The sequence below is a fragment of the Borostomias antarcticus genome (genome assembly GCF_949987555.1).
Source record: "Borostomias antarcticus genome assembly, chromosome: 24".
NCBI classification, from domain to species: Eukaryota; Metazoa; Chordata; class Actinopteri; order Stomiiformes; family Stomiidae; genus Borostomias; species Borostomias antarcticus.
This window is the reverse complement of record NC_140257.1, coordinates 16,025,390-16,044,202: the sequence shown is the minus strand read 5'-3', so window position 1 is coordinate 16,044,202 and position 18,813 is coordinate 16,025,390. Positions and strand designations below refer to the sequence as shown.

Below are 18,813 nucleotides of genomic sequence, written 5' to 3'. Positions count from 1 at the left end.
GAACAGGTTCAGATATGGCGCGAGCGTTGGCAGGTTCAGAGGTCAACGCAGCGGCGGGCTGGTAGCCGTGCGACGAACCCCTTAACCTCAGGTGCGTTACTCCCCTCTCACAGGCTGCTACCTACTATGGCGGCCATTTTCCTTCCTGTCTGTTCTCCCGCCCGCTGACGGCCACCCCGGCCTCCTCCTATTGGCTGGTCTGTAAATGGTAAATGGACTGCACTTATAGAGCGCTTTTCCACCTTAGCGGCACTCAAAGCGCTTTACAATGGCCTCTCATTCACCCATTCACACACACATTCACACACCAATGGCGGTAGCTGCCATTCAAGGTGCTAACCTGCTCATTGGGAGCAATTTGGGGTTAGGTGTCTTGCTCAAGGACACTTCCACATGTGGACAGTCGACATGTGTACTGCCGTGTTGCTTGTCTGACTTGTCATAGGTTTCCTGTCTTTTGCTGTTGTGTAAACGATGCTCCCCCTAGGCCGAGAGGCCAGGTCATCCACGTGAGCAGGGCTGAACCAATGGTTCAAATGAACCAGCAGCATTCTGAGCGTTACTGGCTGAAATATAGGTCCCGAATTCTAGTGGCACACATCGGATCGAGGTGAAAGGTACGATTGGGCCACAACCCCAAACCCATATCCTCTTGGCTAGAAGCCACAGCAGAAACACGACCTGCACGCCAACGATGGGTGTCAAAGAGCAGCTCCGTTACCCTCGAACCCAGCTACACATCTCGCTTCATCCTTCTGGTTTCCGCAGCTTGGCGGTCCGTGGGCTGCGCCACCACTCACAAGGGGATAACACCGCAGTGAACGGTGATAACGCTGCAGTTGATATGTTTTGTAGCCTAATAATCCACCTTTGTTCTCGGACGTTTTGGTACGGGGTTTTAGATTACTTGAGTTCAGCGCTCTTGACGCACAAGAAGTGCTCTAATGTTTCAAATCAGAGAACAAAGAGTTTAGTGCACGTTCTGTCTCCTAGTCAGTTTGAACGTACTGTACAGCAGTAAAACCCTGATGTCGCAAGGAGCTAATCTAGGCCACCAAGATAATAAGGTTCTTTGACGAGTGCAAATAAGCAGCAATACAAAATACAAGGTTGAACAAAATACAAGGATTGTACATTGCTAAATCGTTAAATGTACATTTGTAATTTCATTTTGCTGCAGTAAGGAAAATAATTTGTTGGCATTTAACAGATGCTTTTATCCAATGCAATATGAACGGGTATGGCCCAGTCTAGAACCACGTCTTTAGTTTGATAGTCAGATACTCTCACCACAGGCCAACCTACTGGCACTAAATCCAAGCATGGATGTAATAATAACCGGAATGATAAACCATGATAATATCCAATTCAATTTATCACAATAAAATGATCACTAAAAGCGTGGTTGATTTCTGCACTTTTGAAAAACTCCCTGTATGGTGAAATGATGTTCATAGTGCTGCTACTTTTGTTTGTGGCTTTCAATATAAAACTTGGTGAAATGATTTCAGTGTATCAGTGGTTTTTGAACATGTTCAGCCCATTTTAACAATGCCACGATAACACATGATGATAGCTGTGATCATTTAATCACTTTAATCACAGCGTGTCATTTCCATACCGTTATCTCTACTAAGCATATATATTATCTCTCCCCATATATATTATCTCTTCCCATATATATATTATCTCTTCCCCGTCTTCTTGCCCATCGCTTGTGGGTTGACGCATCTCTTGTGACCGCGTACGGCATGTCGGTGAGGCCGGAACACAGGGCTTTTCCTGCATAGAGGATTTTTTGCCGCCCCCCCCCCCTCCCCCAAAGAGATTTTATCCAGAGCCAAAGGAAAATCCCCAGCACCAAAACGCTAAAAATTGAGAATAAAAATAGCAATTCAAATCCTCTCCAAATGTGTTTGATGGCTTGTTTCAAGTGCAGCCCATCCCTCTTTCTGGCGTTGTCCATGGTTTGGACCACTAGTAATCAAGATCATTAATAGACAGGTTATCAGCATCTTGAACATTTTGTCTTCATACCCATTTTGTGTCATGTCGGGGGATTTCCCACGATTGTGAAAAGTGTCAGAAAGAGAATATAGGCCTATATATTCTGGTAGGCTATAAAACTGAGGTTTCCCCCCAAAAATTGTGTGTGCGTCACCCTCCAAAGACCCATTCTGAGCCAGGAAAACCCCGTAAACGTACTGCACACGCACGTGAGGCCACACCAAATGTTCGCTGACATTCTTGTGGGCCGAGCGACCGACAGAGCGACCCGTAGAGCGTCTGCTCGCCGCTGAAGAGAACACGGCGTCCTGCGCCGCTACGGCGGGCGCCAAAACCAAAAGATGTGCTTTCTCAGAAGGGAAGCAGAGATACAGGAAGTCAATGTGCCGGGGAGAGGATGTAATGATCTCACTTCCTCCCGCTAGCCGATGCAGTAAACAAGCACCGCAGGCACTAAGAATGGCTCTGAACACTCTGGACCAGTCTGTGTGCGAGCAGCAGAGGAAACATTAGGATGTAGCAGAACAAGCACAGCTTGTTGTTGTTGACTGCTACAGTCATCCCTCCCATTGAGATAATATGAGATTATCAAGTACGGAGATGTAGCGAGACGCTGTCTATGACGGGTCCCCTCTGGTAGAGCTAGGGACGAGGGAGCAAGGGGCTAGGAAAAAGGAACAAGGAGATAGGAGATGGGGTGGCTCACTTGACGAGGGACTAGGAGAAAGGAGATGGTCTTCCCCCGCAGGAGAGGAGAGGCGCCAGATGGTCTCTCCCCTGGCCCGGCTTCCACCCCCCCCCCCCCCTACATCCCCCACCCCCACCCCCCCTGCCCCACCAGGAGAGGGAACAGGTCCCAGCCGGACGCCGCGAGCTCAATCTGCCACGCCGCTCGGCTCCCGGCTGGCTAAGCCGTAAAGCCTCATCCTGGTACGCGCTGAGCCGCGATCCCCCTGCCGACGTTCCCTCTTCCCGAGTAGAGCGGCCGGCTGGGGGTCGCAAGGTCCCCGGGTCAATACCGGCTTACGGAGTGTGCCGAAGCGTCCTTGAGCGAGACAGCGAACCCCAAAATCTCTCACGAGCGACACGGGTTCCCTCCCAAAGGAACCCCATATACGAAAAACATGCAGAACAGATCGCTAACGCTGTCCGTCGCTGACGAAGACGGACAGGAGCGCTCGATTGGTTCCGCGGGCGTGTCCCAGCATGCACGCCGCCTTCCGTCTGCTCCCGGCTGCCCTCGGGGGGGAAGCACGACGGAAGGGTTAAGAGCAGGAGAGAGGTTTCCTCAGTGGACGCTTACGTCATCACATTGTGTGACCGTGCTTCGGCGTCGCTGCCTACCACCATGTGATGTGTGTCTTCACTGCATGATAAATAAAGATGTTTTGTTTGAATATGGAACAGCTAAAACCCAGAAGGCCTCTGGGTCCATGTACCCCCCCTCAGGCCCTACATACTACATAAAAAACACAAGAATTCTCCCCAGATGACTGAATAATGAAGAGTGATTGTGACTGCTGGTCTTCTGTGCATGCTGACGCTGCATGTCCCTCACTAGCAGCAGACTGTGCATCCAAGAACACTTAGATCGGAACAAATCGCTCTATCGGACAGAATCCTCTTGCCGATTAGTCATGGAAAATGAGAACTCGGCGAGTTGTCCTTTCGTATCAAGCAGCGAGAAGAGATTGTGGCGTGACGGGTTTGAGTTCATTCGCCTTACTGGACACGGTGCGTCCGGCGTGCCGTGACCGTCGTACGAGCGCACGCCGGGATGTTGAGGCGGAAGCGGGTTGGAGACGATGCGGTGGACTTGTGTCACGGTGAGAGAACTGGGTGACCTGTAGGTCCTACAGGGTGATTCCATCCTACAGAGGGCAATTCCTTCCTTTCAGTCACGGACCTACCCTTCCCCCACAACAGTAGTGTGTGTGTGCGTGTGTGTGTGTGTGTGTGTGTGTGTGTGTGTTCAAATGCTTCAAATCCTGTGAGCAGTGAACGATGTCACCCTACCCCAGACATACTTCATTCAAGGAGAGACTTGAATGTGAGTTATGTCCTCGCCTCAACGTCTAAGCACCAAACATGTCATCTTGAGTCAGAGTAACTGACGAGTTAGACGGCCACTCTACGCGGAAGACATCGTTAAAACTCCCAACTTCAAACGATCCGTCGTCAGCTGCAGACTTGGCCGGTGCGCGAATCAAAACACAGAAGGGCTTTTCCGCGCGTCACCGCCTGAATCGCTCTATTGAGAGGAGCGGAGTCGGTCGACGCGAGGTCACATGGCTCGCGTGTGACTTCCAGCTGCATGGCGGCTGATGGAGAGAGGGGACTCCTCACACACCATCGCCCAGCTGAGGTTATGGTGTAACGGTATTAGGGAAGGGAATCTCACCAGACCTGGCTACTGGAGGTCATCTTGTTATTAAGCCTCGATGACAGCTGCTCTGAGGCCAGGGAAGCAGAGGGCAGCGCTCGGTCCACAGCGAGGAGAGGAAAAAATCAACCATCCATCCCAAGATGCAACTCTCTCTCACTCCATCTCAGGGTTTTCCCAACTTGGGGTCTGGATGCCCCTTAGGGGGGGGGGGGGGCACCAACGATCGCAGGGGGGTGCGCCAGGCCGCAGACAATTTAAGGCCTCAATATCACATTTAACCAGACAAATATCGTCACCCACGCGTCGCACGGCAGTTGTAACGAAATACATGATTATGTCTGATGAAGGGCACTACGATACCAATAAATTAATGACACACACATGCGTTGTGAATGTCAAGTGTGTGTGGGTCTCGGTAGGACATGGGAGGGGGGGGAAGAAAGGTTGGGAGTCCCTGATCTCTCTGAACTGCTAAGAGCTCATACACTATATAGACAAGTATTGGGCCACCTACAAGAGCTGTTATCCCATCCATCGGGGCGAGGTGGGCCCCCCCCGGGCGGAAGCTCACCTTGTAGACGTCGGAGAAGAACCCGGAGCCGATCCACTCGCGGCTGAAGTCGTCGAGGCGCGTCAGGCAGGAGAAGGCGCTGATGAGGGCGAGGTAGGAGGACGGGCACGCCCGGCCCGTCTGCGCGCAGAGCGGCGCCGTGTCGGACCCGCCCCCTCCTCCTCCCCATCCTCCGTCGCGCTCCTCCCCCAGCGACCGCTCTGGCCTTATGGGAAAACCGGAGATGGAGTTGCGCTTCCTTTCCATGGCGGCGGCGGCGAGGCCCTCGTCTTCCTCGGGACGGCGGCGATGAAGGGGAACTGGGCGGCAGCGGCGGCGGACTCGGCGGCGGCGGGGAGGTCACATGACCGGCGGGCGCTCGTCGACTCGTTGCTGTCCTGCATGGGGCGAAGAGAGACGGCCGTTTGAAAATGGACGTTGGAGAACAGCCCGAAGAGTGTGGGGAATAACGCAGGTCAGTTGCGCGCGTGTGTGTGTGTGTGTGTGTGTAAGTATGTTAGTATGCTCTTAGGAACATGCCATTAAAACAGAGTGCAGCTGTGTTGTCCTGGGAAGGGTAACAAGTCTAATCTATTTATCGCATTCCTGTGACGGACTAGCAGGCCTGTAACCTTCAGTCTATCCCCCAGAATCCCCATACGGATTTAAGTGGCGCAAGCGCGTTTATCCGTGACGCGCACGTCCGTCTGTCCGTACCATGAGATTCCCTTCCCTAACACTGTTGCAGACCAGCACTAGGGGGCAGTAGAGATTGCTCATAAACATGCACCGCTTACTTCACAACCTGGGTGTGATTTTTTCACTCACACACATGCATACGCGCACACACACACACACACACACACACACACACACTAGGGGTCCGGTGGTAAGCAGACAAGCTCAGTGGCGCAGCTATAACGACACTAATGAGGATTGATTGTCCAATTATATGAGATTAACCGTCTGAGATATAGAGTCCAAGCCCAGCATCCAAAACACGGCACGAACAAAAGGCGACAGGCGAAGAACCCAGCTGGCCTCACAAGCATCAGAGAGCAGCCATCTGATTGGATGAGGGGTCCTGTGGTGACCTTTGACATTGGCCTCTAGTTCTTTGAAGCCGAGACCTAAGCCTGTGCTTAAGGGGCTGTAAGAGGAATGTTGCCTAAAGAAGGCTTCTTGTGTCTGTTGTCATCTTATCTTTTACCTGGATACAGGTGGATCTATGGGAGAAGAATGATTTAGAAACACTGTTTTTTTCCCCTTCTTTTTTTTCCGATTAATAACATTTAGGCCTAAACTAGGACTAAGGCCTAATCTCTAGCTTTTGAACTGAATTCAAAACAACTCCGACATCAAATGATACGAGCGAGTCTTCCTTGTGCTCCAGCAGCGTCCTTAAAAGGATGTATGCTTATCCTCCTCTCCCTCACATCTTCGCCATTTTGTATTTATTACAGATGAAACTCCCTTCCGAGGCTCTGCCAAGAATGTTCAAAAACGGGCAAAGCAATTTCCCAAAGTCGTGTTATTGTCCGGCTCATGAAGGCAGACCACATGCAAGCCCCGCCTCCACAGTGAGCCAGGTAGCTTTCATCATCCTCTCTCCCGCTCCACGGGGGCGCTGGAAAACCAACTGAGCTGAACATGATTCATTTCCCTCGATTCATATCAGAAAAAAAGACTCGTTTCCCTCAATTCACATCAGAAAAAATTATTTCCCTCAATTCACATCAGAAAAAGGATGAATTTCCCTCAATTCACATCAGAAAATGTTTAATTTCCCCTGTATTCACATCATAAAGAGACCACAGAGGGTGTGGGCCACGGATGCCGACCCTCCCAGCCACTTACATTCATTAACACTGTGTGCAGCAGACACAGAATACTCTTCCTGGCTTCCTACAGTCGGCGGTAGCAGCAAGTCTGAGCTGGAGTAACAGAGAATTTACTAGGACCTTAGTATGCACACTTCCCTTCGCAGGACGGCCATAAATCTGCTCCACCCCAGGGATGCTAGTCTAGCCTGCGCGGAGGAGAGGAGGAGGGAGGACATGTTTGCTAGGTGCAGCCAACAGCTCGAGCAAACAGCTGGGGCATCCCTATGGGACCCTGAGGGCAAGGACAAAGAGAGGCAGGCTCTAGCTCTAGTCTGTGTGTGTGTGTGTGTGTGTGTGTGTGCCCTCTGTGTGTTAGGCTACATCTGGGGACAAATGTTGGACATGTCAAATTGGGGACAAAATTGGTGTCCCCAATTAGGTTTGGGGTCGGGGCAAAGTTAAGGGGATATGGAATGAATCAAGTCAATGTGAAAAGTCTCCAAAAGATGGCTTTGTCAACTTTTGTGTGTGTGTGTGTGTGTGTGTGTGTGTGTGCGTGTGTGAGTGAGTGAGTGAGTGAGTGAGTGAGTGAGTGAGTGAGTGTGAGAGAGATACACACCTGTATCTGTAGACAGGTATATATATATATATATAGGGGGAAGGAGAGAGAGAAGGAAGTAGATAGTTAAAAGTCCTATACAACCTGTAGTCACCATTACCATGCCTATCCACATTACAGGGTGTGTATCTGAGCTGATATCCCAGGTATTTGAAATTAGGCTCAGAAAGTATATAACCTTTATCAACATCTACTCATGCTTTACATTGGATGAATATCTAAAGTTAACATAACATAAACAAACTATAGTACTAATAGGAGTCCCATGTGGATAGTTGTAAGCAGAAATGTAATGATTGTAAAACCCAACCCACAACAGCAGTGACTTGGCTAGTTAGCTAAAATGCTATCTTAGCTTAGCTTAGCTGGTTTCTTACCTGCTCGTTTGTCATGAAGATGGTTTAACGGTGGTTCGTTCATCAACAACACCAGTTTAAACTCAGTCCCAAGCTATATTAGTATCACAATACATGACGTTTGCTGGCTAGTTTGTCAACAAAGCTAAGCTAGCTAAGCTAAGATAGCTAAGTTAGCCTCCGTTGAAGGAGGAAACTCTCTCCTCCTCCTTCGTGTGGGTGTGAGGTTTGTCTTCCTCCGAGCAGGATGTGTTATTAGTGGTAGTTAGTTAGCTACATGTCCGCTACTGATAATATTTCAAGTGTTTGACAGTTCAGGCTAGCTGGTCTGCTCTCTCGTCCTCTTACAACAAATCAACAGCCAGTCAACACGACCCGCCCTCCCAGGAGACTGACAGCTGAAACCACCACTCACAACTCAACAACACTCCCCCTGACCCGCCCTCTCTGCCTCGTCCCTGGAGACTGACAGCTGAAACCACCACTCACAACTCAACACTCCCCCTGACCCGCCCTCCCAGGAGACTGACAGCTGAAACCACCACTCACAACTCAACAACACTCCCCCTGACCCGCCCTCTCTGCCTCGTCCCTGGAGACTGACAGCTGAAACCACCACTCACAACTCAACACTCCCCCTGACCCGCCCTCCCAGGAGACTGACAGCTGAAACCACCACTCACAACTCAACAACACTCCCCCTGACCCGCCCCCCCAGGAGACTGACAGCTCAAACCACCACTCACAACTCAACACTCCCCCTGACCCGCCCTCCCCGGAGACTGACAGCTGAAACCACCACTCACAACCCAACAACACTCCCCCTGACCCGCCCTCCCTGCCTCCCCCAGGAGACTGACAGCTGAAACCACCACTCACAACTCAACACCACTCCCCCTGACCCGCCCTCTCTGCCTCCCTCAGGAGACTGACAGCTGAAACCACCACTCACAACTCAACACTCCCCCTGACCCGCCCTCCCTACCTCCCCCAGGAGACTGACAGCTGAAACCACCACTCACAACTCAACACTCCCCCTGACCCGCCCTCTCTGCCTCCCTCAGGAGACTGACAGCTGAAACCACCACTCACAATCCAGCAGCTAGACCCCCCTCACAAGAACTGATAAGTCTTATTACCCTTCTCTTCATTTGCTGCCAATTAATTTTTAAAATCAAATTTAAGATTATTTGTATTACTTATAAGGCAATACATGGTCTAGGGCCAGATTACTACTACTTTTATTATTATTATTATTATTATTATTATTATTATTATTACTACTACTACTACTATTATTGCAATTGTTGTTGTTGTATTATTATTATTATTATTATTATTTATTATTATTATTATTACCATAATTATTCAGAGACAAGAACAAGCTCTTTGAAATCTTGCTTTGCCATTTACTTGACTCTAGCGCCCCCGTGTGGCATTTCTGCCTCATCGCCACAGTTTACATTATCATGCTGATGAATTAATATACGATTCTGCGATCACGTTGCAGTAGACTTTGTGTATTGAGCTCTTACTACCTTATAAAAAGGTATGAGAACCGTGTCTATAGGAATATTATGTTACTTCTTTATCAAAAATGAATCGAGTGCTAACTCCGCCCTTCCGCCAAACTAGAGGCAGACCCTGTAATATATAACAGGCGTCCTCAACGGCAAGACAACGGAGGACGCAGTTCAGTTCACAAAAGGCAAATGAACCACACACGAATAGGACACCATTAGATACAACCGCACACAACAACATGGCAGATGATGGCATAGACTACAACATTGTGTTTCCAGATGTGCTCATCTCGGGTGAGCATAAACAGCATCGTGTTGTTGCACTGTACAACATTAGTTAGCTAATCAGCTAGCAACAATGAACCGAGCTAGCTAGCACACTAACCATTACCTAACGTTACCAGCACTGTTGCGTTAAGTAATATATAGTCACATGGTAGCTAGGTAGTTAATAATGACAGTATTGTCAGAGCTATCTAAACCTATATTCTATATGTGTCATTTGGATGCTGCTATTATGCGATAAACTGAAAGCTATCTGGTTAAAATACTTGATCCTTTCAGAGAGACATTGGCGTGGGACCAAGGAGCCGGTGGTCATCCTCCTTGGGTGGGCTGGATGCAAGGACAAGCACCTCACCAAGTACAGCTCCATCTATAACGAACAGGTCGGTGGAGCAAACCAAATCCTTCATCCTGGGTGCTGTTCTGGTCCCTGCATATTCATTCCACCTGCTTCGTTGCAGAGTCACCCATCGTTAACCCCTTTAATGCCCCTCTCCCAGGGGTGTGTGACCATCCGATACACGGCGCCCCTGAAGGCGGTCTTCATCTCCGAGTCGTTCGGCTTCAAGGAGCTGAGCGGCACGGCCCGCAAGCTCCTGGAGGTCCTGTACGACTACGAGGTGGAGAACAGCCCCATCTTCTTCCACGTGTTCAGCAACGGCGGCTTCATGCTCTACCGCTACGTGGTGGAGCTGCTGCACAGCGACCGGCACTTCGGCTCCCTGCGCGTCCTGGGCGCGGTGGTGGACAGCGCCCCCGGCAGCGGTAACGTGCGCGGGGCCGTGCGCGCTCTCGGCGCCACCCTGGAGCCCCGGGTGGGCAACGCGGCGCTGCGGCTCGCCCTGGTGGCGCTGTTCGCCGTCACCGTCTTCCTGCTCCGCGTGGTGCTGTACCCCGTGACCAAGTACATCCACAGGAACCACTATGACGCCATGCGGGAGCGGCCCGCCCCCTGGCCCCAGCTGTACCTCTACTCCTGGGCCGACCGCGTCATCCGGCAGCGGGACGTGGAGCTCATGGTGAGGGCCCTGGAGGAGAAGGGCGTGCCGGTGGACAGCCATGACTTTAAGACCACCGCTCACGTCAGCCACTACCGAGACTTCCCGGAGGAGTACGCACGCCGCTGCCTGGCTCTCCTAGCCGACTGCATGAGGACGCACCGGGAGGGCGGGGCCGACGCCAGGAAGCAGCGCCACCTCATCCCGCACAGCGACTAACTACATTGTCTTGCGTTCGCTGTAACTTTGCTCAAAAAAGAAGAAGTTTGATGGCACATACTGTACGGATGCTGTAAAGTGAGGTGTGTGTTGCTGAAAGTGTAGAACTGCAGTATTAGTGGAAAACCTGGAATCAGACACATTTCGGTGTGAGACAGAGAAGCCAGCAGCACGTTTGACCCCTGTGAAAATATGACCGATTCTCCCTCTAGGTGTTGTGAATCAAAACCTCCTTGATAGTGAGACACTGAGTGATTTTTTTTTCTTCAAGGGAATGTCATCTATGGGAAATGTGATTTTCCTTTCAATGTGAGACGTTGATGAAGAATGTGTGTTCAGCACTTAGACTACTTAACGTGTGTTTTACTAATGTGCCTTCAATAAATGACAATAACCTTTGGCTGTGTCGGCTTTGTCCTGAAACTCTTCATTTCGGCTTGTGTTGCCTTTTTCACTTGACAAACATTCCTACAGTTTTCAGAATAAGATGGTTGTGCATATGTGAAGTTTGTAGAAATAGATAACATACTGTAGTAATATCACTATACTGTAATCGGTGGCGGGGATCTGTATCCAACTTTGGGGGGGACATTTACATTGAAATTTTACATTGAGTATTTTTTTGGGGGAACTCTTCCTACGTGGCTGTATGGTCATTTGAATGCCACTACCCCAATCTAAATATTAGGGGGGCCAATTTTAATGATCTCAAATATTGGGGGGGACATGTCCCCCGCTGACCCCCCCAGGGCCCCGCCCCTGCCTGTAATGACATCCTGGAGGAGGGGGAGTCCAGCTAGGGCCCGACATGGGCAGTATTTCTATTACTTGTATTTGAAATACGTATTTCAATTACTTTGGAGTATTTTGTAATTTGTATTTGACATGGCGGAAAATAAATTGAATGTAATGTGTAACAAGATTCTTTGGAGTGGAGTAATTTTATATTTTCAAAATACTTCAAATCCACAATTAATAAAACACGAAAAAGAAGAACAAACTTAAACATACTCTGTGATTTCTAGCTGAGACTAGCAGCTCTGTAGCTCGAGTGTTTTTGACCAAGGACCAGGGATCACACAGATACACAAATAACAACAGAACAAATACAATATACAATAATAATAAACAGTTACAGGCCGAAGTACAAATGCCAAGAGCCATGGATTTATCTCTGCGACTGAAGGAAGTACCTCAAGCTTTAGATATATTTCATGTTAACGTATCAACTTCATTGATTTTTGTAAATACGAGATGCTTATTCTGAATTTGATGGCAAAACACATTTCAAACCAGTTGGGACAGAGACAACAAAAGACTGGCTTGTTGAGGAACACCTGAACACCTGTGAGGAACATTCCACAGGTGAACAGGTTAATTGGACACAGGTGAGTTTCATGATTGGGTATAAAAGGAGCATCCCAGAAAGACTCAGCTGTTCACAAGGAAGGGGTGAAGTTTACCACTTTGTGAACAACTGCGTGAGCAAACAGTCCAACAGTTTAAGAACATTTCTCAATGTACAATTGCAGGGAATCTATGGAGTTCATCATCTACAGTCCATAATATTACAAGATTCAGAGAATCTGGAGAAATCTGCACGTAAGCAGCAAAAAAAACAACTCAAATGCCCGTGACCTTCGACCTCGGGCAGCACTGCATTAAAAGCCGACATCATTCTGTAAAGGATATTACCACACAGGCTCAGGAGCACTTCAGAAAACCAGTGTCGGTTAACACAGTCTGTCGCTATAGCTACAAGTGCCAATTAAAACTACCATGCAAAGCGAAAGCCATATATCAACAACACCCAGGAACACCACAGGCTATTCTCTAACAAGATACGTTTTCATATATTTCTGCCCATCTCTGGCTAGGACACCTCAGCTCAGCAACCACAGATCAGGAGACAGCGTACACTTGGGCCTTTATTGGCCTTTTAATAACTAAAATGGAAACTTTACAAGTCAAACGATCTATGAAACACAAATGAAACCATTAGGCCCAGAAGGTGTGTAGCAGCCTCCACCCTGCAGGTCTCTGGGCCAGGGTTTTATCTCTGGTGAGCACACCCGGCTGATTGCTGATCCAGGGCAGGTGTGTGCAGTCAGCTCAGGTCACAGGTCAATCAACTCCCCAGCCCACAGCCTGTGGGAGCTAGTGGCTAAAAGGTTGTGGCTAAAAGGGGTACAGCAGCCGGTGAAGAAAGATGGTAAAGACTAGTACCCATAAACGCAGAGGCCATTTAGGGTTAGGTTAAAGTTAGGGTTAAGGTTAGGTTTAGGCTTGGGTATAGGGTTGAGTTGAGGTTAGGGTTGGGGTCAGGGATTCACTGGTATCTGTATTTATAGGTACTAGCCTTATAAACAGGCCGTAGCTGTACTTCATCTAGCCACAACCCAGTCCTGCGGCTGGCAGCCATTTCGTGGCGCAGGCGGCCATTTTGGGGCGCAACGCCGCTGGTGATCTCACACTGTCTGACTATTATAGTCCGACGGCTTATATTCTATAGACATATCCCTGAAGTGATTCAAAAACCAAGAAACAAAAACAAACAACTTGTAGTTGTCATGAGGTGGATTTTTCACAGCACACGGTGAAGAGGTACATTCTCAGTAGGGACTAGCATAGGCCTCCATAGCCTTGGCCTATATACCGCTACACAGCGTACAGTCCAGTACTGTTCTAGCTGTTGTGTTGTCCTCAGATTGTGTCGCACACCAAGAGGTGGTTTATTAGCGACAGTCTCCCGACGGCTGTAGACGGATGGGCTGTCACAGCCGCGAAGCGGCGTGGCGGAACGGAGACTGTACCTAGCGACCTTTGACCTTGTCTCAGAGATATCACATCTGCAGGCAGGCAGAGAGACCTAGCCTTTCGCCTCCCCTCGTACCGGACGCCAGCGGATTGTTTTGAAGGGCGGGTCTCTAAATTGGTCAGGCAGGGGGTATTTACTGGACGTCCTGACTGTCAGATCTGACATTTTGGGAGCGAGTCGGTGGCATTTGTGTCTCTCTCTGGCAGCGTGTCCTGGTGCTTCATGTATAATCTGGAGCCACGCGCAGAGAAAAGGAGAAAGAGGGGAGTTTATGGATCCGGACCGACAGATGAACATTGCTTATTGGAGTGCGCGTGAAAGATGGCTGCTGAGTGGCTTGGGGACCGGATGCCAGCGGGTCTCTTGGAAATGCTTGACAGGCGAGCGGACGCTTCACCACCATGGAACTGGCTGGGTCCACCCTGGACACAGTGGTGTAGTGGAGGGTACACAGAGGTGTGCAGGGGATACCTACTTCTTTATCCATGGACCCGCAGTATTTAAGCAATAAACCACGAGAGGCCGTGTGTTATAGTGATTTTATAACAGCTAGGGGGCGTTATTAGGCATGAGGCGAAGCGCCGTGTTACAAAGTATTTTAACACGGCTTCCAGCCAATCAGAATCAAGAACCACAACTAACCGTTGTATAAACTTATTTAAGCTTGTAAAATAAGGAGAGATGTTTTGAAGAACAACAAATACATAAAAGACATAAAAGCTGTGTGCATGACCCTGTTCTCTCAAATTTTAGGCCCATCTCTCTTTTTTATCCAAAGTACTGTAAAAGATTGTTTCCATTCAGTTGCACTCTTTTTTAGCGATGAATGATGAATGATGTGTATGAGAAGTTCCAGATGCAGTGAGTTTGTTATCTATCAGCCACTCCCTTACATTTTCAAGCTCTCTACTAACATACAATTTTTTTTTTTTTTTATTGAGACGATTTACCAGGCTGTACCGTTGGTGTAATTCCCGCCACCACCCCTGGGCGGACCAACTACCTCCAGTCCAGGGAACCGAGCAGTGTGCATGACCCTGCCCCCGCTCGCTATTGTGTCTCAACTCCTCCCCCTATTCTACCCATGATCTATTGTGTCATGTGGAAGCAGTACAAGGAGGAATCCTGGGGACGGTTGTCAGGCCGGCCTGCTACCAGGCATTACTTGGTGCTAATTGCTAGCTAATTGCTAGCAGGCCCCACCGTTGGTGTAATTCCAGCCACCACCCCCTGGGTGGACCCTGCCCCCGCTCGCTGAAACCTGAGCCATCTCAGATTGAAAGTTGAAAAGGACTTTGAAGAGAGAGTTTTTAAATAATTTTTTATTTTATTTTTTTATTAGGATTTCTTTTAGCCAAATGGGCTAATCTTCCAAGAGTCCTTAAATACAATTAAATACAAGTATTTACACCAAAAACACATAAAAATACAATCACGTTATACAGGTACTATACAAACCAAATACATAAAAAAACAAACATATGAATTAATTTCATCATATATCTAACAGACCAATACAAAGGAGAGAGATAGACCCCACAGCACAACATCATAAAGAATGATGTACAAGGAGGGGACAGATACCTAGTGAAAGTACTATTGGTTGCTAGTAAAAAGACAATAATGAGGGCTTGGTATAAGGTGGAACCCCCAACCAAGGAGCAGTGGTGGGTGTTGTGGAGGAGATTTATGAGATTTATTTATGCATTGAGGATGCAGGAAGGAAGGTTTGAAGGGAGATGGGAAAAATCGATGGATTATAGAAGGAAGTGTGATGATACCACTAATATTAAAATTGTCATATTTGAGTAAGAAACAAAAGCTGCATGGATGGAAGTACCCATAAGCTGTTATTGTAAGTTTTTATGTTTTATTGTATTGTCGTTGTATGGATGGAAAATGCTAATAAAGATTAAAGTAAATAAGACAAAGAATATGTATCTTGGCTATGCACACACCAACAAGCCAGCCGTCACGCGCAGCGCCTGCCTCCAGTCTAGCCCCTACCCTGCTGTGCGCCAGGATGAATGAGTCATGCGTGGAGCCAGGCCACCGTGCCACTACACTTGTGATGAGCATGTCGGCGTCACATATGATTTGGGTATTTATAGTGTGCACATTTTAGCGATTCACATAGACGTATTCATTCACTGATGGTGCCCTTATGTGGGTGCAGTCGCCATCGCCGTCACCTCTTTGGAGTTCTCTCGGCCAGTAGGCCGAGTAGCGCCGGATTCATTTAGGCTCGCATTACGCACAGGAGGACTGTCATTTATATGCTTACCAAACAGCAAACAGGTCCACATGATCACATATTAATGACAATCTAATTGGTCAATTATTGCCGTTTGATGGGAGTGCCTGCATTAGGTGTGTGACATATAGCGCGGAAAGGTTTGGGACAGCGCATAGGTTCAGTTTGGGGAACAAATCCATATCGGACCATGAATGAGCCGGTTAGAGGACACGTCTAATCTTGCATTGCGATATATGTTTGTGCTGAATTGGGCTATTAGCCTACATGATTGTGCGTTCAGAAACTGTCGCTCTTATTCTCTCCATCAAACATTGTAATTCACCGACGCACCACCTGCGTCGCCAGTTCCCCCTGTGTTCAAAAAGGGTGTAGGAAACCGTGTAAATCGGTACGACAACCTGAGAGGTGTCCTACAAAAGCGTGTAGAAAGGCGACTAAATTTTCGCCCTTTCGGCTTGATAGATCGCAATGTGGGGGGGGAAAATGGCGTACGCCTGAAATCGCGAAAAAGACCGTGTAAAATATGGCGTACCTCAATGATAAATGAGGCCCCAGGGCGGTGTGCTGCGACCGGCTCCGGGTCAGCTAAATATGGTTTATTATTTTTTATTAAGACGATTTACCAGGCCGTACCGTTGGTGTAATACCCGCCACCACCCCTGGGCACAACTCGCTATTGTGTCTCAACTCCGCCCTGAGCCCCCGCTCGCTATTGTGTCTCAACTCCTCCCCCTATTCTACCCATGATCTATTGTGTCATGTGGAAGCAGTACAAGGAGGAATCCTGGAGACGGTCTACCAGGCCGGCCGGCTACCAGGCCTTACTTGGTGCTAATTGCTAGCTAATTGCTAGCAGGCCCCACCGTTAGTGTAATTCCAGCCACCACCCCCTGGGTGGACCCTGCCCCCGCTCGCTGAAACCTGAACCATCTCAGATTGAAAGTTGAAAAGGACTTTGAAGAGAGAGTTTTTAATTTTTTTTATTTTTTTTATTGGGATTTCTTTTAGCCAAATGGCCTAATCTTCCAAGAGTCCTTAAATACAATTAAATACAAGTATTTACACCAAAAACACATAAAAATACAATCACGTTATACAGGTACTATACAAACCAAATACATAAAAAAAAAAACATATGAATTAATTTCATCATATATCTAACAGACCAATACAAAGGAGAGAGATAGACCCCACAGCACAACATCATAAAGTTATTGTAACAAAAGATTGTAAATTGAAAATACAGCACTATGGTCAGTGCAATGAATTCCACATGATCACCATCCTATATGAGAGTTCAGGGCGGTGTGCTGCGACCGGCTCCGGGTCAGCTAGGAAGGGCTCAGGGCGAAGGTGGTCCGTCCAGGGGCTCCGGTCTCCTTTACAGCGCCCCATCGCTCCCACATACAAAATATGGTTTATTTTTTTTATTAAGATGATTTACCAGGCTGTACCGTTGGTGTAATTCCCGTCACCACCCCTGGGGGGACCAACTACCTCCAGTCCAGGGAACCGAGCAGTGTGCATGACCCTGCCCCCGCTCGCTATTGTGTCTCAACTCCTCCCCCTAGTCTACCCATGATCTATTGTGTCATGTGGAAGCAGTACAAGGAGGAATCCTGGGGACGGCCTGCTACCAGGCCCCACCATTGGTGTAGTTCCAGCCACCACCCCTGGGCTGACCCTGCCCCCACTCCCTGAAACCTGAACAGTCAGATTGAAAGTTGAAAAGGACTTTGAAGAGAGAGTTTTTTGTTTGTTTGTTTTTATTAGGATCTCTTTTAGCCAAATGGGCTAATCTTCCTTAAATACAAATAACATTAAACACCACTAATGTAAACACATTGTAACTTTTCTGCTATAGTATACCCATTTCTTTAGTCAGAGTATAGCCACTTCTTTAGCCAGAGTATAGCCACTTCTTTAGTCAGAGTATACCCACTTCTTTAGTCAGAGTATACCCACTTCTTTAGTCAGAGTATACCCACTTCTTTAGCCAGAGTATAGCCACTTCTTTAGTCAGAGTATACCCACTTCTTTAGTCAGAGTATACCCACTTCTTTAGTCAGAGTATAGCCACTTCTTTAGCCAGAGTATAGCCACTTCTTTAGTCAGAGTATACCCACTTCTTTAGCCAGAGTATAGCCACTTCTTTAGTCAGAGTATACCCACTTCTTTAGTCAGAGTATAGCCACTTCTTTAGTCAGAGTATACCCATTTTTTTTAAATAGCCACTACACCCCTGCCAGGACCCATGTCTGCTGTTTGGGGAAAGGGGGTGGGAAAAAGCAAGAGTTTGGAAAAGCACATACCTTAACAGATCACTCACACACACACAGATGGTCCTTCCCATCTCCCTCAACGTCAATAAATCAGATTTAGGCGTTCTTTTTTCTCACTGTAGATTTGACTGAGAATGTAGTGACACTTCTAGCCAGTGGAGGGCAGAATTGAACCAGTATTTGCCCCAAAGCCCTGCTTCTCTGAGGGCCTAACCACCAGTGCACTGTTTCTGCCCAACACACTGTAGCTCTGTGTCCATGTTGTGCTTGTGCTGCAGAAATATAACAAAGGTGAATTTTTAATATATATAATATAATAAAAAAAAAAAATTATGTATTATTTTGCAGAATATTTCCAACAGAGGAAGAAAATAACATTATTTACAGTACAGTTATGTGGTATTTAGACCCATAGAATTCAGCAAATCAATGGCCTACCCCTGTAGTGACTACTAGACTAAATGTTGTATGCTCTCAGTAATATAGTCAGGCTGTGTAGGAGTGTGTCGTTTGTGCGTGTGTGTGTGCGTGTGTGTGTGTGTGCGTGCGTGTGTGTGCGTGTGTGTGTGTGTGCGTGCGTGTGTGTGTGTGTGTGTGTGTGTGACGGACAGTAGGACATAATCACAGTTCTTTTGAAATGCGCTAAAATTGCCCCGAGAGTTAATGAAGTCTCACAACTTGATGAGCATA

General features: G+C 48.0%; 2 protein-coding genes across 2 annotated transcripts in view; one reads left to right on the top strand and one right to left on the bottom strand.

The window, feature by feature from the left end:
• tesk2 (testis associated actin remodelling kinase 2) overlaps positions 1 to 8,044 on the bottom strand; it is a 21,112-nt gene extending 13,068 nt beyond the window's left edge. The window contains exons 1-2 of the mRNA XM_084458324.1: positions 7,763 to 8,044; positions 4,965 to 5,341 (exon numbers count right to left, since the gene is read on the bottom strand). Of these exons, the coding sequence (XP_084314450.1) occupies positions 4,965 to 5,210 (246 nt within the window). The 5' untranslated portion in view covers positions 5,211 to 5,341; positions 7,763 to 8,044. The remainder of the gene's footprint in view (positions 1 to 4,964; positions 5,342 to 7,762) is intronic.
• Positions 8,045 to 9,439: 1,395 nt separating this feature from the next.
• tmem53 (transmembrane protein 53) lies at positions 9,440 to 11,164 on the top strand. Its single transcript, XM_084457970.1, has 3 exons — positions 9,440 to 9,558; positions 9,829 to 9,932; positions 10,050 to 11,164. The coding sequence occupies exons 1-3, from the start codon at positions 9,504 to 9,506 to the stop codon at positions 10,764 to 10,766; spliced, it is 876 nt and encodes a 291-aa protein (XP_084314096.1). The 5' UTR covers positions 9,440 to 9,503; the 3' UTR covers positions 10,767 to 11,164.
• The last annotated feature ends 7,649 nt before the right edge of the window (positions 11,165 to 18,813 follow it).